The sequence below is a fragment of the Salvelinus alpinus genome, chromosome 36 (genome assembly GCF_045679555.1).
Source record: "Salvelinus alpinus chromosome 36, SLU_Salpinus.1, whole genome shotgun sequence".
In the NCBI taxonomy this organism is placed as follows: domain Eukaryota; kingdom Metazoa; phylum Chordata; class Actinopteri; order Salmoniformes; family Salmonidae; genus Salvelinus; species Salvelinus alpinus.
The window spans coordinates 14,356,391-14,381,991 of record NC_092121.1 but is presented as its reverse complement, the minus strand read 5'-3'; the positions used below and the strand labels follow the sequence as shown (position 1 = coordinate 14,381,991).

The following is a 25,601-nucleotide window of genomic DNA, read 5'->3' as shown; positions in this document are numbered from 1 at the left end:
CACCCCTTCTGAAAAAACCTACACTCGATCCCTCCGATGTCAACAACTACAGACCAGTATCCCTTCTTTCTTTTCTCTCCAAAACTCTTGAACGTGCCGTCCTTGGCCAGCTCTCCTGCTATCTCTCTCAGAATGACCTTCTTGATCCAAATCAGTCAGGTTTCAAGACTAGTCATTCAACTGAGACTGCTCTTCTCTGTGTCACGGAGGCGCTCCGCACTGCTAAAGCTAACTCTCTCTCCTCTGCTCTCATCCTTCTAGACCTATCGGCTGCCTTTGATACTGTGAACCATCAGATCCTCCTCTCCACCCTCTCCGAGCTGGGCATCTCCGGCGCGGCCCACGCTTGGATTGCGTCCTACCTGACAGGTCGCTCCTACCAGGTGGCGTGGCGAGAATCTGTCTCCGCACCACGTGCTCTCACCACTGGTGTCCCCCAGGGCTCTGTTCTAGGCCCTCTCCTATTCTCGCTATACACCAAGTCACTTGGCTCTGTCATATCCTCACATGGTCTCTCCTATCATTGCTATGCAGACGACACACAATTAATCTTCTCCTTTCCCCCCTCTGATAACCAGGTGGTGAATCGCATCTCTGCATGTCTGGCAGACATATCAGTGTGGATGACGGATCACCACCTCAAGCTGAACCTCGGCAAGACGGAGCTGCTCTTCCTCCCGGGGAAGGACTGCCCGTTCCATGATCTCGCCATCACGGTTGACAACTCCATTGTGTCCTCCTCCAAGAGTGCTAAGAACCTTGGCGTGATCCTGGACAACACCCTGTCGTTCTCAACTAACATCAAGGCGGTGACCCGTTCCTGTAGGTTCATGCTCTACAACATTCGCAGAGTACGACCCTGCCTCACGCAGGAAGCGGCGCAGGTCCTAATCCAGGCACTTGTCATCTCCCGTCTGGATTACTGCAACTCGCTGTTGGCTGGGCTCCCTGCCTGTGCCATTAAACCCCTACAACTCATCCAGAACGCCGCAGCCCGTCTGGTGTTCAACTTTCCCAAGTTCTCTCACGTCACCCCGCTCCTCCGCTCTCTCCACTGGCTTCCAGTTGAAGCTCGCATCCGCTACAAGACCATGGTGCTTGCCTACGGAGCTGTGAGGGGAACGGCACCTCCGTACCTTCAGGCTCTGATCAGGCCCTACACCCAAACAAGGGCACTGCGTTCATCCACCTCTGGCCTGCTCGCCTCCCTACCTCTGAGGAAGTACAGTTCCCGCTCAGCCCAGTCAAAACTGTTCGCTGCTCTGGCACCCCAATGGTGGAACAAACTCCCTCACGACGCCAGGTCAGCGGAGTCAATCACCACCTTCCGGAGACACCTGAAACCCCACCTCTTTAAGGAATACCTAGGATAGGATAAAGTAATCCTTCTAACCCCCCCCCCCCTTAAAAGAGTTAGATGCACTATTGTAAAGTGGTTGTTCCACTGGATATCATAAGGTGAATGCACCAATTTGTAAGTCGCTCTGGATAAGAGCGTCTGCTAAATGACTTAAATGTAAATGTAAATGTAATGTGGCACAGGCTTATAAACACAGAATAAATGAGTCATCATCTTCACATTCATTGACAAGAAGACTTTATGAGGATTTCTTTGGTTGACATTGGCATGAATACAATTCATCTGTATATTAGTTCAGCCCCACACAAATTCAGTTTGGTAACATTAGCTTTTTAGTGTAAGTTTTCTTTGTTGTCAGTTGGTTCATGTAAATATAAGGGGTATGCTCTGATACAGTTAGCGCCTATACAGTATGTCCATGTAGGCCTACTCTATGAACAGGCCACACAAGGAGACCAGACAGTGGTGTGTCTCTGTGAGTGTTTGTGTTAGCCTGAGTTGCTTTCCTGTGCTGTGTGGGGCTGTGTCCGGCGTGTGTGGACCCCGGCCCTCATTGTCGGCATCCTCAACGTTCTTCCGCCCTAGAGGGGACTGCAGCAGAGGAAGCTTAACTTTGCTGACATGAAGGAGGCTCTTCCTTCAGTCTCTCTACTGGTTGATTAACCCTCTCTGTCTACCTGTCTGTCACTGGGACTAACCATGAAGCACGCCTGGGGTTCTAATCTCATGTTTGGTTCATCGCAACAATGACAATGATGATGATAGTACCATTATTACAGAGTTATCATTTTATTTCAGATATATAGACATTATGCTTGAACGTTAATCGCATGAATGCACTTTCTCGAACCTCAAAGAGAACATTATTTTCTTTCTTGTTTTACATCTATGAAACAAGAAACAAACAAGTACCTTTCTTGTCTATTAAAATACCTTCCATACTTTCCCCTGGATGATGAAAGGGAATTGAGTCATTATCACGTCAACGACTGCTAGATAATGGTACCTGTGGGTTATGTGAAGCGGCTCTATTTAATATCATCACATGAATAATTTTCATCTCTTCCCTTCCTCCGTCTCTCCTTCCTTTTAACCTCTCTCTCTCTCTCTCTCTCTCTCTCTCTCACACACACACACACACACACACACACACACACACACACACACACACACACACACACACACACACACACACACACACACACACACACACACACACACACACACACACACACACACACACACACACACACTTTCTCTTTCTCTCTTTCTCTGTCTTAGCAGAGGCAGTCCTTTATCAGACTTATTGCAGACACACCTACAGGAGTGTCCATGAGCCGCACCTCTATTAAACATACCCCCATTTGTGTAATTTGCCCTCAGCGGTAGTAAAACAAAGTACAGGGTGTTTTGGCCTTACTCAAGAACCGTGCAGGTGTGACTGACTGCAGATCAGCAGGCCTCATGGAGGACTCGGAAGCAAAAGTCTAATTGCTGGTTCTCAGTTTCCTCATGTGGGAGAGAATGGTAGAGAGATAGAAAAATAGAGACAGAGGGGGGAGAGAAGGGCACAGACATGGAGGGTGAGACAGTGGGGGTTGTGAGTTTGGGATGGCGGTAAAGCATTTGCATAAAGGACAGGGCAGTGTGCCCGGCTGTGGGAAGGGTTGGCATCACGCCTCACCGACTGGCAGAGGGAAGACTGAAGAGAGAGAAAAAAATGAGAGATGGAGAAAGACAGAGAGAGGGGGGGGGGGGTAAATTTAGTCAATAGTGCATCCCTTGTTCAGAAAGAGGAGGGCCCTGGCTGTTGGCAGGAGAGCTGGATAAATCTCTAGTTTGATTGTGTGCTAAATTGCCCCTTTATTTCTTTGATTGCAAAGCGTTCAACACTCTGCAAGAGTAGTGTGCTTCCCTGTGTGTGCATGTGTGAGTTTTTTGTGCAAACCATGATTGTCTCCTCACATGTTTCTCAGTCTATATTTATATGTAATCAGTACATCTTGGAATTTAGAATGGCTTGTAAAATGCTAACTCTTCCTAACCCTAAAGCACATTAGTAACCTAGCCAATGCAATACTAAATGCTAATTTACTGCATAGGCAAAAATATATCCTCAAGACAAATGGACCACAAAACAGACAAGGAGACCGAGCCATTTGCTGGTGGTCTCTCGCTGCCCTCGGATCAAAATACGCCCAGTCCAAAGTGGGCTCGGCCCTCACAGACAACATTTCACGGGTCTGGCTCAATCAGAGAGGACCCCAGAGTCACAATGCTGCAGCCGCACTGGCTGCACTACTCATGATGTCATAGTAGTAGAGAGTGAAAGGGACGATTATCTAGCATGGGCTTGTTATTTCTGTCCCTGGGTATGACTAGCTTGTTACCCATAAAGCCTGTAGTTACGATGGAGACTGTAATGATGCATCATACTGTACTCTCGGGGCATATGTGTTTTTTAATTACTAGACATCCCTTTGATTTCTTATCCTGCACTGTTTGAAAGTGGAATAAAGCCCATTAGGTTAGTTAAGCAGCAAGTTAACACATGAACGTGAGATCCCTCTTTTCATGTAGTGTTGAGATTCTGAATCAAAAGGACATGTAGTGGGTTCTTTTTAGACTGTGGCACATTGTTGAGATCTCTGAGCTCAGGAATGAGTCACAATGCTCATAAAAATTAAAGTTCTCCCAACTACATGCATTGGGCCATAGAGATAACAGACTAGGCAATGTGCTATGAATTAATTATGAATTAAAAAATACTTTAGATCTCTGAAAACAACATTGCTTCTTGATACGGACATATTCAGTGAGCTGCCAGGTAAATTGTCATTAGCCATATATTTTAGCCTCACAGGCCATCGTTTGACAGATTGTTACCAGGGTTTAAGGAGATGAATTGAGATTTAATTGGTGAATGGAACTGTGGACGTTATTTTCTGTGATGAATACATTTCAATTTCAATTCACAACGCCAGAACTGATTGCTAAACAGTCCTTCCTTCAGTGTAATCATGTCCTCCAGAGGTTCAGTGTTTCTTAATGGAGGCCGACAGTGGCTGGGTAGCTGCGGCCCATCGACGGCTCTCCGAGGAGATAAACATGTTGTCTGGTGCAGAGTCAGCCAGCCTGTCACAGCACGGCGAGCCGCCAGCACCGTCACTGAAAGCAGGGCGGTGGTTTCCCTATTCAACTAAACATTCTTTCTAGACAGCGGTGTGGTGCTAGGGGGAAGAGGAGGGACGGGGGGGGGGGGTGGGGCATGTGATGAGGTTCAAGTGGAAACCTCAAGTGCTACTACAGCCCCGTCATGAAGTCAGACCTTGTGGTGATATGCCTTGTCCTCTGTACAGTAGGCATCTCACCTGTTTTAAAGGGCCTACTCACTAGTATGACATCATTAGCCTTCATCAGTATTGTTCCCTATGTAAACATACTCATGTATTGCTAAATTTGTTTAAAATATTTTCCTCCACACCCTGTCAATAATATCCCATCGTTTCTCTGGAACACGAAACAAGTTTCAGCCTGTGTTTTAACTAAAGGCAGAATATCAATTTGATATCTCTGTACATGATTACAAAAACAAAAGGGTTTAGATCAGTGGGTTCACCTGGATCTCAATGTTTTCAGAAAGGTTTCAAGTCTTGACATGGCACACATGTCACGTTCTGACCTTTATTTCCTTTATTTTGTCTTTGTTTAGTATGGTCAGGGCGTGAGTTGGGGTGGGCAGTCTATGTTTGTATTTCTATGTTTTCCTATTTCTGTGTTTGGCCTGTTATGGTTCTCAATCAGAGGCAGGTGTTTTGTGTTGTCTCTGATTGGGAACCATATTTAGGTAGCCTGTTTTGTGTTGGGTTTTGTGGGTGGTTGTCTTCAGTCTTCGTGTGTCTGCACCAGACAGAACTGTTTCGGTTTTTCACATTTGTTGTTTTTGTATTTTGAGTGTTCACTTTTATTAAACAAGATGAACAATTACCACGCTGCACATTGGTCCTCCGATCCTTCTAACTTCTCCTCCTCAGACGAGGAGGAAGACGAAAGCCGTTACAACACCAAAACGTTTTCATGTTAATTCAGGCCGGTGCTGTTTGCTAAATGATCCTCGGCTTGATTTGTTCTTTAAAGCTCAAGATAAATCTTCTGCGGAGTCTATTGGAACCATACCTCGATATCTAACACCGCTTCATGAGTACTCCAGTCAACTATGTGGTAGTGCAGTGTGATATAGATGTCAGTGGTACTGTAGAGTGGGCTGGGGAGAGGAGAGGTGGAGGTAGTACTAACCCTGCAGCAGCGTGGCGTGGCTGTGAGGTGACGACCCTGCGTGGGGCCGGTGTGTGCCATGCGTGCCTCCCTCTGATGGCTCCCCGGCCAACCCTGGGCCTGTGAGCACGCATCCACCACAAATTGCTTGCAGATTTTTCACACATAGTAACGCGCTGGTTTGTAAACTGAGATAATTACAACGAACGCTAGCGCTGCGCTTCAAAAGTCTTTACACATCACTTGCTTGCCCACAGAGAGAGTAAGATTGTGGGGAGGGTTTTGCTTTTTTTCCCTTTAAGTCGAATTTTCACTCTCTCCTTATTTTTCTGGTTTAATGATTAACAGAAATGATTACGCTGATTACAATGGAGAGTTACGAGGCTGGCACTGTACTCTCACTGTAGCCTACACTAATCACAATGAAAAACACTGGAGCTAAATGGGGACCTCAGTAGAGCTCTAGCCTATGTTCTCAATCCCGACAGAAATTCATTTTAACCCAGATGCGGTAGCTGATAGTGAGGTATTGGGAGGTGAATGGATGGCACTGGTACTTACAGAGATGAATGTGTTAAAACAGAGGATTGACAGGATTTCGGAAGAGATCAATAGGAAATGATGGGTGTTGGTGCGTGGGAGAGCGTGCTGACTGACGTCAGTGTGCCAGTGTCAGTGTTGGCATATGCAGCCTTTGTCCCTGACTCACCTGCACCCTCAGAGCCGTGTAGAGACTGAACTCAAGGAGGGCATGCCAACGGGGGAAGGGGCAGACTAGACTGACACGCTTACCTGTGGCAGAAGCCAGGCAAGGACACACACCTACTACCCTCTGTGAATGGCAAAGCCTGTATAAATGGCAACTTGAGTGTATATGCCACTTTGTGTATATGACGTTCATGTCTGTGGATGTGGATGTGTTGGTCGTTTAGGGTCTATATGTTACATGTACGTAACGGCTTACTTACTTACTACTTAGGTTACATGTACATATTTGCACATAAGTCTGTGCATATAATTTGGATGTCCCTGAAGTGATGGTGTGTTAGTACACTGGCATGACTACGTGCCTGGGCTGGCATGGCACCCCCCGCGGCCATGTGTCTCTCACTCACCCTGGAGCTGCTGCATGTGTCTGTCTGGCCTGGGTGCTCCACTGCCGCCCTCCCTACCTCCTCTCCTCTGTGTGGCCCGGCAGGGTCAGGGTCTGCCAGCATCCAGGGTCAGGGACACTCAGCTGGTCAGGGGAGAACAGCAGTGAGCCACACCAGGCCCACATCTCTCTAATGAAGAGACAGGCTCTCAGGTTATCCAGACAGACCGTGGCATAATTGGTCTAATGAGATGAGAAGGAGGCCTGTGCTGCTCAGGTATCTTTCTACCATGGTTAATGGGTTGTCTGGTTGTCTGACAGAAGACTAAGTTGTTGTTTGTATGGTCAGAAACATTTCAGATTGTTCTATTTGGCAAAAACATTTATGAGACATTTTTATGCATCATCCTTTGTATTGTATTTTTGAAAATTGTATTCTGTTGTAAAACGTGTAATACTGCAATGCATCTATAATCAAAATATAGACCTACAGCCTAATGTTGTTAATGTATTCAGTTGAATTGTACATTTTTTTAAATGATTTAGAAATGTCATATAAAAATGCATTTTGGGCAGTATTTTAAGGTCCACCACTCCTTCGTCAGACGCAATTCTCCTTGGAGAGCCTATTAATTTTAAGCAGGGCTATTGTGAAATTATTACATAGAACACAGTAACGGAAAGTTGATGATTGCATTTTTACCACAATGTTTTATAGAGATTGCAATCGATTTCCTTTACTCTGCTATTGACCTATCCCACTGGTCAAAATATGTTTGAATCAACGTTGTTTCTACGTCCTTTCAATAAAATAATTAATTCAATGTGATGACGTTGAATCGACGTGGAAAACTGATTGGATATGCAAAAAGTAATCAACGTAAGGGAATTTCGTATTTTTTGCACCCTACTTTTACCGTATATTTTTTGTTGATTTAATAGTGAATTCACTTACTCAACCAAATGTAATTTAAAATTAGACGTTGAACTGATGTCTGTGCCCAGTGGGACGGGCCTGCCTGAAGTATGAGACAACCGCATATCTTATCTGGCCTTAAAATGTCGTATAATGAGCCCAATATTGCTTTTGGAAACACAGATACACTGTATAATTTCATTGTTTGATTACCTTTATGAATTTCGTATTATTCACATGTCGCTAACGCAGGATCACTGATAGGATACCTGCCCCTTCTGTAAATGCTTTTAATGTAGAGTCCCTCCCCATCGTCTACTCTGCTAATGGCCATCTCTAAAGTAGCAGAGGTGTTCACTGGAGACCTCTCCACACCACTCTCACGTTGTGAGAGAAAAACAAACTTTATGTTTCAAGTGGATGATTCACCATATAGGTATCCAGCAAGTAATGACAATGACACCACTCGTCTGTTCTCAAAGTTAGAGAATAGGCTGCTGCAAACTTTTTGTGCTCACCTCTGCTCTGCGTACAGGGACTCGCACGCCCTGTGGAACACATCACCCCCTGACAACGCTGTCCATGTTTCCCTAAAGCCAACGAATAAAACCCCTTGTGTATCCGATGCACACAAATGGCATCCAAGTAGGCCTACTAAATGTTTTAAAATAAAAATGGATGGTTGTCAAACGCGTAAATTAGCAAAGGTTTAATTTACTGTAGTTTACTCTACGTTGTGCTGCCTGCGCTCATTGCCTATTCGTTTTCAAATATAATTTATACTCATACCACTTTTCAAAATCGAAACTTTTTTTTCGTTGTTATCTTCAAATCCGCATTTTTTTTTATGAGTTAAGCATAATCTATGGTGACAAAATATTAACAATAACAGAACTTCAATAAAAATTTAAATGTCGTTTACACCCCATTTTCACCCAATTTTGAACGAACCTGAAGAGAAACTTCATTAGCATAAACATTTAAAGAATTTGTTCAGCGACATAATGTGAAATGTACTTTTGTATAATCATTATCTGCATTGAACTTCTTGTAAATGTTCTTAAAACAATATATCCAAGACTAGGGGAAATGGAGCAAAACACTCACATCTCGTCGAAGCACTCCTTTCCAACTAACGCCAACAAAATCTGTAAATTGAAAAAGTTTCAAATAGTCCTTTTCAGCCGGTAAAACGTTTTTTTTATTGTCTGATTTAGTGCAAACCTACACCAAGACAGCAATGAAACGTTATATTTTAGTTAGGCTATAAAGGAGCACATTCTGGGATTTTAAAGGTGTTTGTTGGTTTTTCGATTATTAGCTTTTATCTTTTCAATTTCCCGCTGTATGAAGCAATCAAAATCGAAAACATTTGTTGAAAACATAAGGACTCTTTTAATTATTTTACAACAAATGATTTCATTACCTCCATATCTCCCTAAACCTAAAGGTTTTTCTCTGCCAGTGAATTTGCTGAATATGTTCATATCAACGAAAGTTGCACTCTTAGCCTAGACATAGGCCTATACATTTCCTAAGCATTTATACTTATGAATTTCCTTATCAAAATCAAATCAAATGTTATTGGTCGCATAGACATATTTAGCAGATGTATTGCAAGTGTAGCGAAATGCTTGTGTTCCTAGCTCCAACAGTGCAGTAGTATCTAACAATTCACAATACACACAAGTCTAAAAGTAAAATAATGGAATTAAGAAATATATAAATATTAAGAACAGCAATGTCGGAGTAGCATTGACGAGAATACAGTAGAATACAGTATATACATACGAAATGAGTAAAACAGTATGTAAACATTATTAAAGTGACCAGTAGCATACAGGTGCTGGCGTTCCTCAAAATAAGTGAAATGTACAAGCAACACACTTTGCAACAACTTTCTGGATTAAACTTCGGAATACTTATCCAAAGTAGGCCTACTGATGTATGAAGAAAATAGACAAGAAATTGGAAAAACTGACACATAGTCCTGACCTAACTAAAACATCATAGAAACTCCAATCCATGTAGAAAGCCTATATTCTGTCTGAAATAAAACCAGGCATATGTTTTTTTAATGAAAAAAAATGTACCCTAATTTATACAGCAGTCTAATTTATCCAATCCTGTTCAATGTTTCCTGATTTTCCATATAGACTTGTGTAGACCTTCTTTTAAAATGCCAGTGAAAGAGTTCATCTGCACATGCCAGGTCTCCTGTCATCCAGACGCGAAAAGAATCGAGAAATATAAGGCCAAAAGTGTTTCTCCATGGATATAGTCACGTTGAACATTTTCTGTTCTGTTAATATAATACACATTGTTTTATTTGTTTAATTGAAACACTTTATTTTTGTATAAATTGCATGTATAACTTGTATGGGGCAACAGGTAGAGTTGCCGTTAACACGTGCCATGTGAGTGCAGACTATTATAACTTGGAACTGAAGTTTTTGAGTAGGTTAATGGGCTACATTTGGTGTGTATGCTATTGATTAACATATTTTATTTCATGTTTTTGAATAGGCCTAAATATATAGGCAATTGCTCTCCCATTAAAGGGCACATATCCCAATCAATATTCTCTTGAATTAACAAATCAACACATTTCAACTGGCCTATAAGCACACCGACGTATTTGCATACACTATTCCCAACACTTACAGGGGTAAAGATAGTTTACTAATTAGTTTTGCCATTCAATAGATTTTCCATCCGTGAATTAATCACTTTCTATACAGCCTAGGCAAGGCCTACACATATTTATGCAACGAATTGTATTGTAAAATTTTGTAGATTTTAGCCTGCCAGTTTGGATTTTTAGCCGCATTTATTTGTAGGTGCTTGGGTTTATTCTGCTATTATTAATTGAAACTGGATTTTACTGACGGTGACAAAGTGGCACAAATGGCTCGCTGGCGGGAGTGCCAACCAGTCTTTCCAGCTCCTTCATTTCCATCGTCCTCTTGGCAGACTCCAATGATGATGTCTTCACTCTTTAAGCATTAATATTGTAAGTGCCGCGTGAGGAAAAAAAACAGTGGCAGCATGTTTATTAATTGTCTTGGCCAAAGTCTTAACTTCACTACTTTTAATGAGTTTGAAATGTTTTTCAATAGGCTAGATCATCATATTTTGAAATGTAGTCTACTGTGAATATGTGAAATCACTATTGTGGCATTTGGCCTATATCATACCATGGCCTGTCTGCTTGTTGTAACACAAGGCATCGTGGTGTTGTTAGTTAAGAGTTCACACTGGTCTGTAGGCCTGATGTTTTTCGCGGTCTTTTAGGAACAGTCACGAGCAGCAGGTCTAGGTGGGGTCAAGTCTTCGTTGAATGAGAGCGTGCGAACAGCATCTTTCTGCTCCCTGTCAGTCCAGACATGTTATTGAAAATTATGACAAATAAATGAAATGAGAGACACAAAGGTAACCATGTGAGACACTGGTTGAAAATAGCGATAAAAATGGCAGGGCTAGCTCAAGCAATTCAGCATGTAGCCTGAGAGGAGCCATTTAGACGTTATTTGAGTGAGTAAATAAATGTAGGCCAATCATGTAAATGAACGAAAATGTCTGTATGATAACACATTTAGCTTTTAAAAAAAATACAATTATTGATATCCATAGACTGTACCTTGGCTCATTGGAGAATGTAACAAGGTGCCAATATAGGTTAGCATGTGTTGCCAATGTGAAGGCAGAGGCCTAGGCCCTAAGGTTTTCAAATGGTTTAAGAAATATAGCTGTGAACAACATAAGTGTTAGTGTTTTATGCATGTTAAAGGTCTATAGGTTTTATGTTTTTACTCTCACAATGCATGGATGGATTTGTCAGTTGAAACAACAAGTTATTAACATGATTTGCAACAGAGAGCTAATAGAATGTTTTACATACAGTAAAGTGTTCAGGCACCATTTGAATGAATTGTATTCATAAAGAAATGCTAGCTACTTGATGCAAGCCTTGTGCTGCAATTTGACTGTCTCTATATTAGGGATGTCAAACACTCAGCCTACTGCACAGACTTTATGGATGCTCTAGTTTAGAGCGCCTGGTTAAATTGTGCTCAAGAGCATTTTTTAAATCTTTAAATGTTTAAACTAGTGAGAAATATAGCCTATGTGATTATTGAAAAAACCTGCGAGTTTGCATCATTTACTATCATCCTAAATTAAGATATAGAATTATTTTGCCATATCTAATTAATGTACAGTTGAAGTCAGAAGTTTACATACACCTTAGCCAAATACTTTTAAAGTGACTAGTGATACATTTATTACATCAATTGTTCCATTATTAAAGTGGCTGGAGTTGAGTCAGTATGTTGGCAGCAGCCCCTTAATGTTAGTGATGGCTGTTTAACAGTCTGATGGCCTTGAGATAGGAGCTGTTTTTCAGTCTCTCGGTCCCCGTTTTGATGCACCTGTACTGACCTCGCCTTCTGGATGATAGCGGGGTGAACAGGGTGGTTGTTGTCCTTGATGATCTTTTTGGCCTTCCTGTGACATCGGGTGGTGTAGGTGTCCTGGAGGGCAGGTAGTTTGCCCCCGGTGATGCGTTGTGCAGACCTCACTACCCTCTGGAGAGCCTTGTGGTTGTGGGCGGAGCAGTTGCCGTACCAGGCGGTGATAGAGCCCGACAGGATGATCTCGATTGTGCATCTGTAAAAGTTTGTGAGTGTTTTTGGTGACAAGCTGAATTTCTTCAGCCTCCTGAGGTTGAATCTGAGTACGGCGCTCAGAGCCCAATCCAGCCAAAGATATATCCGCCATGTTGGAGTCAACAGAAGTTAGAAATAACATTATAAATATTCACTTACCTTTGATGATCTTCATCAGAATGCACTCCCAGGAATCCCAGTTCGACAATAAATGACTGATTTGTTCCATAAAGTTCCACAAAGTCCATCATTTATGTCCAAATAGCCACTTGTTGTTAGCATGTTCAGCCCAGTAATCCATCTTCATGAGGCGCGAGCACTACGTCCAGACAAAAACTCGAAAAGTTCCGTTACAGGTTGTAGAAACATGTCAAACGATGTATGGAATCAATCTTTAGGATGTTTTTAACATAAAACTTCAATAATGTTCCAACCGGAGAATTCCATTGTCTGTAGAAAAGCCCTGGAACGAGAGCTAACTCTGTCGGGACCACGCGTCACGAGCCTGAGACACTCTGCCAGACACCTGACTCATTCAGCTCCCATTCCCCCCTCCTTTATAGCAGAAGCCTGAAACAAGTTTCTAAAGACGGTTGACATCTAGTGGAAGCCTTAGGAAGTGCAACTTGACCACATAGACACTGTGTATTCGGTAGGCCAAGCTTTGAAAAACTACAAACCTCAGATTTCCCACTTCCTGTGTCACACCCTGACCATAGTTTGCTTTGTATGTTTTATGTTTTGGTTGGTCAGGGTGTGATCTGTGTGGGCATTCTATGTTGTATGTCTGGTTTGTCTATTTCTGTGTTTGGCCTGATATGGTTCTCAATCAGAGACAGGTGTTTTGCGTTGTCTCTGATTGGGAACCATATTTAGGTAGCCTGTTTTGTAGTGTGTTTTGTGGGTGATTGTTCCTGTTCGTGTGTTCCTGTTTTGTCTGTGTTCACTAGTTCGGGACTGTAAGCTTAGTTGGTTTTTCGTCTGTTTATTGTTTTTGTTCATATTGAAAAGTATTCAAATAAATATGGATACGTACCACGCTGCGCATTGGTCCTCCTCTCCTTCCACCGACGAAAGCCGTTACATCCTGGTTGGATTTTTCTCAGGTTTTTGCCTGCCATATGAGTTCTGTTATACTCACAGACATCATTCAAACAGTTTTAGATACTTCAGAGTGTTTTATATCCAATACTACTAATAATATGCATATATTAGCATCTGGGACAAAGTAGCAGGCAGTTTACTCTGGGCAAGCATTTCATCCAAAAGTGAAAATGCTGCCCCCTATCCCAAACAGGTTAAACAATGCCACTTTATATAATGTTTACACACCCTACATTACTCATCTCATATGTATATACTCTACTGTATACCATCTACTGCATCTTGCCTATGCGGTTCGGCCATCACTGATTCATATATTTTTATGTACATATTCTTTTACACTTGTGTGTATAAGGTAGTTGTTGTGAAATTGTTAGGTTAGAATACTTGTTAGATATTACTGCATGGTCGGAACTAGAAGCACAAGCATTTCGCTACACTCGAATTAACATCTGCTAACCATGTGTATGTGACAAATAAAATTTGATTTTATTTGGTAGCATTGCCTTTAAATTGTTTAACTTGGGTCAAACATTTTGGGTAGCCTTCCACAAGTTGGGTGAATTTTGGCCCATTCCTCCTAACAGAGCTGGTGTAACTGAGTCAGGTTTGTAGGCCTCCTTGCTCGCACACGCTTTTTCAGTTCCGCCCACAAATTTGATATAGGATTGAGGTCAGGGCTTTGTGATGGCCACTCTAATACCTTGACTTTGTTGTCCTTAAGCCATTTTGCCACAACTTTGGAAGTATGCTTAGGGTCATTGTCCATTTGGAAGACCCATTTGCGACCAAGCTTTAACTTCCTGACTAATGTCTTGAGATGTTGCTTCAATATATCCACATAATTTTCCATCCTCATGATGCCATCTATTTTGTGAAGTGTACCAGTTCCTCCTGCAGCAAAGCAACCCCACAACATGATGCTGCCACCCCCGTGCTTCACGGTTGGGATGGTGTTCTTTGGCTTGCAAGCCTCCCACTTTTTCCTCCAAACATAACGATGGTCATTATGGCCAAACGGTTCTATTTATGTTTCATCAGACCAGAGGACATTTCTCCAAAAAGTACAATCTTTGTTCCCATGTGCAGTTGCAAACCGTTGTCTGGCTTTTTTATGGCAGTTTTGGAGCAGTCGCTTCTTCCTTGCTGAGCGGCCTTTCAGGTTATGTTGATATAGGACTCGTTTTACTGTGGATATAGATACTTTTGTACCTGTTTCCTTCAGCATCATCACAAGGTCCTTTGCTGTTGTTCTGGGATTGATTTGCACTTTTCGCATCAAAGTACGTTCATCTCTAGGAGACAGAATGCGTCTACTTCCTCAGCGGTATGACGGCTGCGTAGTCCCAAGGTGTTTATACTTGCGTGCTATTGTTTGTACAGATGAATGTGGTACCTTCAGGCGTTTGGAAATTGCTCCCAAGGAAGAACCAGACTTGTGGAGGTCTACAATTTTTTTTCTGAGGTTTTGGCTAAAGAGGCACTGAGTTTGAAGGTAGTCCTTGAAATACATCCACAGGTACACCTCTATTTGACTCAAATTATGTCAATTAGCCTATCAGAAGCTTCTAAAGCCATGACATAATTTTCTGGAATTTTCCAAGCTGTTTAAAGGCATAGTCATCTTAGTGTATGTAAACTTCTGACCCACTGGAATTGTGATATAGTGAATTATAAGTGAAATAATCCGCCTGTAAACAATTGTTGGAAAAATGACTTGTGTCATGCACAAAGTAGATGCCCTAACCGACTTGCCAAAACTATAGTTTGTTAACAAGAAATGTGTGGAGTGGTTGAAAAACTAGTTTTATTGACGCCAACCTAAGTATGTAAACTTCCGACTTCAACTGTATATGACGCTACTTTCTATGATGTGGACAGTATGTGTTACTACATTATACAAGCTGACGTAATGGTTTATACGGTTCCTTTCTGTCCCTTTTTAAACCTCTGAAATCGTAGTTTTTTTTTAACATTTACCTCAACATTAAAGTACTTCACCAATCAGTGCGGATAGAGCAGTTTGCTATGGAGCGGGGAAAGTATTTACATGCATTGGACAGACACGAGATGTGTAGGGCGCGAGATGCAACTGAAATTTTGCAGGTGGGGAGAGAGCGAGAGTGGGTGGATGGGGAGGCTTGACTTGAAGCGTTGGGCATCTTGTTGTTATGACGTGCATTATCTGAATTAGGCTCACATAATTATACCTATGGAGGAGCAGCTTCTATAAAATAATAAAATAACGTTATTAACCGGTTCCTATGCAATAACGGTACTGTTTTGGAACAGTATATATCACTTTCGTTCACAGTTCTGATTCTGTTCCTCGATATATTTTGTTATTTTCCAGTTTAAGGTTCTTGTCCCTGAACCGGTTCCAACCGCTGCGTGCAACCTCATATCCCCCCTCTCACACAATTGATTTCAATGTGATAATCAATGAGTGATTGACAAAACAGTGTTGCATTTCTCTTTATGTTTTGGGGACCCCCGAATCAAAATACAACATTCCAAACTGTAGCTGACTGTGTTCTGCAGGTTGGCCTCTAACCAGTGATGTGGTTTTTGTGTTGTGGTAATTTCAACAACAGATTGTACAATATTTGGAGGATATATACATAGATATACAGTGGGGAGAACAAGTATTTGATACACTGCCGATTTTGCAGGTTTTCCTACTTACAAAGCATGTAGAGGTCTGTAATTTTTATCATAGGTACACTTCAACAGTGAGAGACGGAATCTAAAACAAAAATCCAGAAAATTACATTGTATGATTTTTAAGTAATTCATTTGCATTTTATTGCATGACATAAGTATTTGATCACCTACCAACCAGTAAGAATTCCGGCTCTCACAGACCTGTTAGGTTTTCTTTAAGAAGCCCTCCTGTTCTCCACTCATTACCTGTATTAACTGCACCTGTTTGAACTCGTTACCTGTATAAAAGACACCTGTCCACACACTCAATCAAACAGACTCCAACCTCTCCACAATGGCCAAGACCAGAGAGCTGTGTAAGGACATCAGGGATACAATTGTAGACCTGCACAAGGCTGGGATGGGCTACAGGACAATAGGCAAGCAGCTTGGTGAGAAGGCAACAACTGTTGGCGCAATTATTAGAAAATGGAAGAAGTTCAAGATGACGGTCAATCACCCTCGGCCTGGGGCTCCATGCAAGATCTCACCTCATGGGGCATCAATGATCATGAGGAAGGTGAGGGATCAGCCCAGAACTACACGGCAGTACCTGGTCAATGACCTGAAGAGAGCTGGGACCACAGTCTCAAAGAAAACCATTAGTAACACACTACGCCGTCATGGATTAAAATCCTGCAGCGCACGCAAGGTCCCCCTGCTCAAGCCAGCGCATGTCCAGGCCCGTCTGAAGTTTGCCAATGACCATCTGGATGATCCAGAGGAGGAATGGGAGAAGGTCATGTGGTCTGATGAGACAAAAATAGAGCTTTTTGGTCTAAACTCCACTCGCCATGTTTGGAGGAAGAAGAAGGATGAGTACAACCCCAAGAACACCATCCCAACCGTGAAGCATGGAGGTGTAAACATCATTTTTTGGGGATGCTTTTCTGCAAAGGGGACAGGATGACTGCACCGTATTGAGGGGAGGATGGATGGGGCCATGTATCACGAGATCTTGGCCAACAACCTCCTTCCCTCAGTAAGAGCATTGAAGATGGGTCGTGGCTGGGTCTTCCAGCATGACAACGACCTGAAAGACACAGCCGGGGCAACTAAGGAGTGGCTCCGTAAGAAGCATCTCAAGGTCCTGGAGTGGCCTAGCCAGTCTCCAGACCTGAACCCAATAGAAAATCTTTGGAGGGAGCTGAAAGTCCGTATTGCCCAGCGACAGCCCCGAAACCTGAAGGATCTGGAGAAGGTCTGTATGGAGGAGTGGGCCAAAATCCCTGCTGCAGTGTGTGCAAACCTGGTCAAGAACTACAGGAAACGTATGATCTCTGTAATTGCAAACAAAGGTTTCTGTACCAAATATTAAGTTCTGCTTTTCTGATGTATCAAATACTTATGTCATGCAATAAAATGCAAATTAATTACTTACAAATCATACAATGTGATTTTCTGGATTTCTGTTTTAGATTCTGTCTCTCACAGTTGAAGTGTACCTATGATACAAATTACAGACCTCTACATGCTTTGTAAGTAGGAAAACCTGCACAATCGGCAGTGTATCAAATACTTGTTCTCCCCACTGTATATACACTACCGTTCAAAAGTTTGGGGTCACTTAGAAATGTTTTTGTTTTTGAAAGAAAAGCACATTTTTTGTCCATTAAAATAACATCAAATTGATCAGAAATACAGTGTAGACATTGTTAATGTTGTAAATGACTATTGTAGCTGGAAACAGCAGATTTTTTATGGAATATCTACATAGGCGTACAGAGGCCCGTTATCAGCAACCATCCCTCCTGTGTTCCAATGGCACGTTGTGTTAGCTAATCCAAGTTTATAATTTTAAAAGGCTAATTGATCATTAGAAAACCCTTTTGCAATTATGTTAGCACAGCGGAAACCTGTTGTGCTGATTAAAGAAGCAATAATAGTGGCCTTCTTTAGACTTGTTGAGTATCTGCAGCATCAGCATTTGTGGCTTCGATTACAGGCTCAAAATGGCCAGAAATAAAGAACTTTCTTCTGAAACTCGTCAGTCTATTCTTGTTCTAAGAAGTGAAGGCTATTCCATGCGAGAGATTGCCAAGAAACGGAAGCCAAGATTGCCAAGAAACCAGCTACAATTGTCACGTTCGTCATAATGAGTAGACCAAGGCGCAGTGTGCGTAGAGTTCAACGTATTTAATAAATTGAAACTCACCAAACAAAACAATAAAGCACAAATGAAACGTGATGCTACTGGTGTGCACACAGGCAACTAACTGTAGACAAGATCCCACAAAACACAAAGGGGAAACTGGACTGGGAACTGTCGCCGGAAGCTCTGGACTGGGGACTGTCGCAGGAAGCTCTGGACTGGGGACTGACGCTGGAAGCTCTGGACTGTGGACTGTGGAGGCCGGAAGCTCTGGACTGTGGAGGCCTGATGTGTGGGTCCGGTACAGGTGGCACCGGGCTGATGACACGTACCTCAGGGCGAGTGCGGGGAAGAGGCACAGGACGTACTGGATTGTGGAGGCGCACTGGAGACCTGATGCGTGGGACCGGAACAGGTGGCACCGGGCTGATGACACGCACCTCAGGGCGAGTGCGGGGAAGAGGCACAGGACGTACCGGACTGTGGAGGCGCACTGGAGACCTGATGTGTGGGACCGGTACAGGTGGCACCGGACTGGTGTCCCGCTCCTCAGCACGCCCGCTCTGCAGCGCGCTCAACGTCAGCACCTTTCTCCGGAATCTTGCGTCGAGCTCCTCACTCGACTCCCTGACTGGCTCTGGTTCACCCCTTGGCTACGCCCGACCACTCTGTATGCCCCCCCCCCCCAAACATTTTTGGGACTGCCTTTCGGGCCACCGTCGTGGTTGCGACTCCCGGAGTCGTCGTTGATCCTCCTTCGCTGCCTCCTCCTGCTTCCACACAGGCAACTAGCTGTAGACAGATCTCACAAAACCCAAAGGGGAAATGGCTGCCTAAATATGATCCCCAATCAGAGACAACGATAAACAGCTGTCTCTGATTGGGAAGCATACCAGGCCAACATAAACCATTAATCACCTAGATGACCCACCCTAGTCACTATCACGCCCCAACCAACATAGAGAATATACAGCTCTCTATGGTCAGGGCGTGACAACAATAGTCATTTACAACATGAACAATGTCTACACTGTATTCCTGATCAATTTGATGTTATTTTAATGGACAAAAAATGTGCCTTTCTTTCAAAAACAAGGACATTTCTAAGTGACCCCAAACTTTTGAATGGTAGTGTGTATATATATATATATGTTATAGGCTACAGTAAGCTACTAAATAACATTTCCAGTGGCACACTGACTCACCTAATGATGAAAATGAAGCCATAGGCTAGTCGCGGTAATGGTCGTAGCAATAGCCTATCTCAAGATGTACTACTTTGAAAAACAGTGCTGCTGGTCGCAAAACACTGGGAGTTGTTGAGAGTGGTATTCTCTTTTCAGCAGTAGGTATTTGTTTTCCAAACTGAAAATGTTTCCTGCGATTGTATTTTGAAATGTGCAAAAGGCAAACCCACAGCCGTAACCAACCATAGAAATATAATCCATATATGGCTGTTCTCATTCAAATCAGGACTGGCAGCCATTGCTAATGTATTCATGAGTTTAACGGTCAAATTGCCAGAGTAAGAGGTTCCGAAACCCTTCTATGTCTATGGCCACAATGCAGCAAGCTGCATATTTGACACGCATGCTGCACAAACTGCGGACTTCCCGATTGTAGGCATACAGATAACTGCCAAAATAATGGAAACACTTGAGTAATTGAGGGATACAAAGTATATGTTATGGTGTGGGGTGCATTTTCCTGGCATGGCTTCAGTCCACTTGTAGAATCTATGCCAAGGCGCATTGAAGCTGTTTTGGCAACTCTTGGTGGCCTAACACCCTTTTAAGACACATTATGTTGGTGTTTCCTTTATTTTGGCAGTTACCTGTATGCGCTTGTGATAACACTTAATCCACAGTTTTGTTTTTTTTTGAAACTATTGATCCTCTGTGGCTAAGTTATGCTCTCTGGTTTATTTTGAATATTGAGAGTGGACCCAGCCCCTGAATCACACACTTGACCAGTCACATTTATTTAATATGCATTTTATTTGTAATTGTTTTATTCATCAGTTACCCAATCAAGTCAGGGCCCCCCAGTTACCCATGTGGGCCCCGTACGTGCTGTGATTGATTTATTTTGATGATATACCATAAATCACCAACACAGATTTGCGCTGCCTACTCTATTAAGAGGCTGAAAATAGGACTTGCTTATTTTTTATAGAGAGGTGAGGTAGGCTGCAGTTTTCAAAATTCCGCTACTAAAGAGAGAAATGCATTGGGAGCAGTGGCTAGCTGACATAATTGATTATTGAATAACAAAACAAGAAATGGAGATACGGAAGATATGTAGAAAAGGAATATAGCTAATTACTGAGGGTTTATTTGTTGTTGTGTGTGGGTAGGTAGGAGATCATCATTGAAACAGAGCACTGCTGACAATGAAGGTTGTACACCTTAAAGGACAAGTGCAGTAAAAAAAAAAATCTGTGTTTTATATATATTTCCACACTATGTGGAATAATACTGTTAAATTGTGAAAATAATGATATTGCCCTTTTAAGTGTAAGAGATGTTTGAAAAGACCGCCTGAAATTTCAGCCTGTTTTGGTGGAATGGAGTTTTGGCCTGCAATGTGACATCACCTGGCGGTAAATTAGTTAATAGACCAATAACAAACCCACTAGGCACAGACGTCAATTCAACATCTATTCCACATTGGTTCAACATAATTTCATTCAAATGGAATGGCAACAATGTTGATTCAATCAGTGTGTGCCCAGTGTGAAGACATTTCCAAACCTCGCTGCCAATAACAGCTAGTTTTCAGTTTTTCAGACCACTCCCAGACAGTCCTAGCAAAATTCTTGCATGAGAAATTGCTCTTTGCTAAGAAGCAATTTATTGTTATTTTTTTAACCATTTTAATTGAAAACAATCACAGTAATGTACTTAATTGTTACTCAGAAATTATATAATATTGAGATAAAAACGGCTTTAAAACCACATCACAGTTTTGAATGTGGGATATTTGCATGATTAAATTGTATCTGCTGTAGTGCTTCACAGGATGATTATGGTTTTAACAAGAAAAGTGCACTTGCAAGGACTTTGAACCGCAAAGCGTTGCACAGTGGTAGCATCTATAAATTCTTAACCACACAGATAGTCTACTTTGCGTAGGTCCCTGTACTGGAAACCACTCCTTTCTTTCATGAAGGCCGAAACTGTTATTGTCTTGATTTCCAGATAGTGTCTCATCTTATGTTCTCCCTGTATCAATATCCTGTTATTTTTGTGTGTGTGAGTCTTTGTATTTTATGCACGTTTACAGGTATATTTGCTCAGCACTCTCTCACTGTCCCTCTCTCTCTCTCTCTCTCTCTCTCTCTCTCTCTCTCTCTCTCTCTCTCTCTCTTTCTCTCTCTGTCTCTCTCTCGCACACAGACTCACACACAGACTCACACATACTCACCCTATAAAGTATGTGTATTTTCAATTGAGATGTTCCTCTTATTTTAATGTCAGTTTTGTCTGTCTTTTGTTAGATGCTCATCGTGTTCTCCGACAATGGGTATTAGAGAAAGTAACAGAAATTGAACAGAAACCCAGGGATATATTGTCCTTTATTGTGCATTGTGAAAGTTGATGGGTGTGAGCCAGACCATCTTGAAGCCAACTACTAAATGCTGATGTGCTGCTGTCTTCATCGTTCTAAGATTAAGTAGAAATAGTTCATGATACTGCAGCATATTAACCAGAGATTAGCTTATATTGTTAGTACAGAGTGAGCGTGCACTAATACAAATGTGTTTTATATCATCTTTGTTGCAAATGGTGGACCAGAAATTGAGACCTTCTTCCATTTTACGGCAATTACAAACCCTGCAAACCCAACCCAAAGAACAATAAGACGTCCACTTATTCAGACCGTTACAGATGCCTCTGCAAACTGTCCTGCAGTTGTAGAAGAAAGAGATGCATCATGGAGGCAAGGCACTCATTATTAGTCACAAACATGGACGACACAGCCATTGGAGGCTTTTGAGAAATAAAGCTCAATGATTTATCTGCAGACTCTCCTGTTTTTGGACTGGTGTTGATGAGATTGGGCTGAATACACCATAGCTACAGTTGTACCGGAACAGTACCCATTTCCCACCATTGTATTTCTCGTTTGCCTATTCGATATGTTGGTGTTCCTCCTTTACCCTCCGTAATAGACATGCAGTGTACTGTATATGCTTTGGTTTTAAAGCACCCAGCGATACATTGATGCATCTTCTCTCAGGGTGGGAAAAAGGGTGTGTTTGTTTCCCACTCTTTGTTCCTGTGGTAAATCCAAGACCAGCTGCTGGTTGTGGGGTCTGGTGGGATTTTGGAGCTGTGTGATTTCTCTTGCCATCCTGTGCCAAGGTGGCGTTACGGAAGCAAAAAGAGAGGGTGGGGGTAGTGAGATGAGGCAATGGCGGCCATACTGGAGATGGAAGCAGACTGAGAGTAGCAAGGATTGGTGTGCGAGAAATACATGTCTCCTGAACTTTGCTTATGTGTCAGATAGGAACTTGTTGATTTGGCAAATTGTGCACTGTCGGACAGGACTACGGACAGGACTACGTACACTCTTTCTCTCTCGCTCTGCCTCTCTCATTCTCTCTCCGGCTCTCTCCCTCTCTTTGCCACTAACCCCCCCTCCTTTCTCCTTTCCCTCCCTTTCAGCTCTTGAAGCTAACGCATTGGCTGGGCTACGGGCATCTTGTTGCCAAATAGGTGGGCCCTACTCGTGTTGGCAAAGGCTCAAGCAATGGTTAGGGAAAGAACGCGGAGAGGATGAGAGACGGCGAGAGAGAAACAGAGAGAGAAAGAGAGAGAATTGGAAAGAAAAGGGGAAAAAAGAAGCAGCACTCGGCTTTGCCAGCGGTCGTACGCGCTTGTCCAACATTGATTCGGTTCTCTCCTTTTTTTCCTATTCTGTGCTCTGCACTCCCCAGCCACCCCGCCTGTGTGTGTGTCTCTCTGAGTCGTACGTGGGGCCCACAGATCTGAGCAAACACCACTACCAATTACGCTTTGCCAAGGATTTTTTTTGCTTTATTTCCTCCTTTTTTGGGGGGGAAGCGCAAAAGAAGAGTGTTTATTTTAAGTGTGTCTATTCCAGTTGTTATATTTAGATAATTTTTGTTCTTAAATACCATTCACCATTTCTATTTTTACCATATTTCCATTATTTCTCAATATTAGTTTTCTTCTCTTTAAATTTGGGTATTTTGTCTTTCCGTCCCAGATTTAACCAGTGATCCTTTGCGGCATTACGCTGTGACCCCCAGAACACCCGGGGGGGTATCTTGTTTTGTTTAACTTTGTTCCACTGCTTACTGTGGGCAACTGGAGATTCCCGAGATCTTCTGCTAATTATCTTTTTTACCCACGTTTTTTCATCTGCACGTTTTTTACACCCTGTCAAACCAGCACTTGCTGTACATTTGTGAGTGCGAGAAAAAAAGTGGTGTTGGAGAAATCTTTTTCATTTTGAACGTTGTGCCAAATTTATGATGAGAGTGCAAAATGGTAACTACCAGACCGTCTGTCTTCCTATTGCAGTGTGTTTTTGTGGTGATTTCTGTCCGCTTTCAGTTTGTTGTTGAAATGTGAGTCTGGTTAGACTTCTTTTGCATGGCAGCAGGAGAGATAGGAAATGGTATGGCAGATCTTTTAGCAGCACATTTTAACAGTGGTCTTGTGGCGGCTAAGATTGGCGGTGAACGACCGGTGTGTGGCAACCCTGGCACAGGAACACTATGGCGAGATCTAGGCATTGTCGCTGAGCGATGTGTAATGAAGGTATTATAGTATAGCTGAATAACTTCTCCTTTACAGTGGATGTAAAAAAAAAAGTGTTTGCTTTGGCTTGAATTTTTTTTATCTCGTTTGTCTTTTAAATTTCAATTAATCTGTTATTACAGTTTAATATACTTTTTAAATGTGCTTTCAGATTATATTTTTTTGTAAGAAGGACAGGACCAGTAATTTACTATTTGCAATGTAATTGTATGTATGTACCTACAGTATTATTACATTTTGGATATGATTATTATGATTATTATGATTATTATGATTATTATGATTATTATGATTATTATGATTATTATGATTATTATGATTATTATTATTATTATCATTATTATGTCAGTTAGTGGTATTGTTGGTAATGCTATCCATGTCTAAGTAAGTTGTTTCTGAACTGTATCCCCTCTATTGGCAGTGCATTTACATTCTATCAAAACAGGAATTATTTTTGGGAAAAATGTCAGTAAATTGCCTCATCGCTCTTCTATCTTCAATAACTGATCTTCAGCTGCTTGCATGACACCATACAGCATGAGAATAACAGAGCACCCTCTCTCTCTGTCTCTCTCTCCCTCTGTTAGGATGAATTTCATCCCTTCATCGAGGCCCTTCTCCCCCATGTCCGTGCCTTCTCCTACACCTGGTTCAACCTGCAGGCCCGCAAACGCAAGTACTTCAAGAAGCACGAGAAGAGGATGACAAAGGATGAAGAACGAGCAGTGAAGGACGAGCTGCTGGGTGAGAAGCCTGAGATCAAGCAGAAGTGGGCGTCGCGGCTGCTGGCCAAGCTCCGAAAGGACATCCGGCCCGAGTTCCGTGAGGACTTTGTGCTCACCATCACAGGCAAGAAGCCCCCCTGTTGTGTTCTCTCCAACCCCGACCAGAAGGGCAAGATCCGCCGTATCGACTGTCTCCGCCAGGCCGACAAGGTGTGGCGGCTGGACCTGGTGATGGTCATCCTGTTCAAGGGCAGCCCTATGGAGAGCACGGACGGAGAGCGGCTGGTCAAGTCGCCCCAGTGCTCCAACCACGGCCTGTGCGTCCAGCCCCACCACATCGGCGTGTCCGTCAAGGAGCTCGACCTCTACCTGGCCTACTTCGTCCACTCACCAGGTCAGTTGGTGAACGCCTTACAGCTTTCTCTGTCTTTTTCACACACACACACACACACACACACACACACACACACACACACACACACACACACACACACACACACACACACACACACACACACACACACACACACACACACACACACACACACACACAGGTCAGTTTGTAAGGCCTTTTGCAGCCACACCCTGAGCCTTGCCAAACCCTGCTCCTCCCCGTGCACCACCAGACCAAATGCTAGCCTGTGATAAATAAAGAGAATCGCCTCCATGTGTAACGCCTTATCAACATTACAATTATAATACAACACATTACAGAACACATTTGACACCACTGACACACTGGTGTCAAAGTTTGTGTGTTGTTTTTGAGTTGTGTATGTGTCTTTAAATGTGTGCTTATCCAGAGATAAAGTCTGTGCTGGTAAATTTGTTCAGGTGCTTGTGTGCAAATTTGTCTGAATTCAAATATGCATGT

The 25,601-nt window shown here is 42.7% G+C and overlaps 1 protein-coding gene across 10 annotated transcripts in view; it reads left to right on the top strand.

Moving 5' to 3' along the window:
• LOC139565003 (nuclear factor 1-like) overlaps nucleotides 1–25,392 on the top strand; it is a 70,661-nt gene extending 45,269 nt beyond the window's left edge. For 6 of the 10 annotated variants that reach the window (XM_071384976.1, XM_071384982.1, XM_071384986.1 and 3 more), the window contains one exon: nucleotides 24,590–25,387. In XM_071384976.1, the coding sequence (XP_071241077.1) occupies nucleotides 24,590–25,372 (783 nt within the window). In that variant the 3' untranslated portion in view covers nucleotides 25,373–25,387. The other 4 variants (XM_071384981.1, XM_071384985.1, XM_071384977.1 and 1 more) reach the window with 4 other exon arrangements.
• The last annotated feature ends 209 nt before the right edge of the window (nucleotides 25,393–25,601 follow it).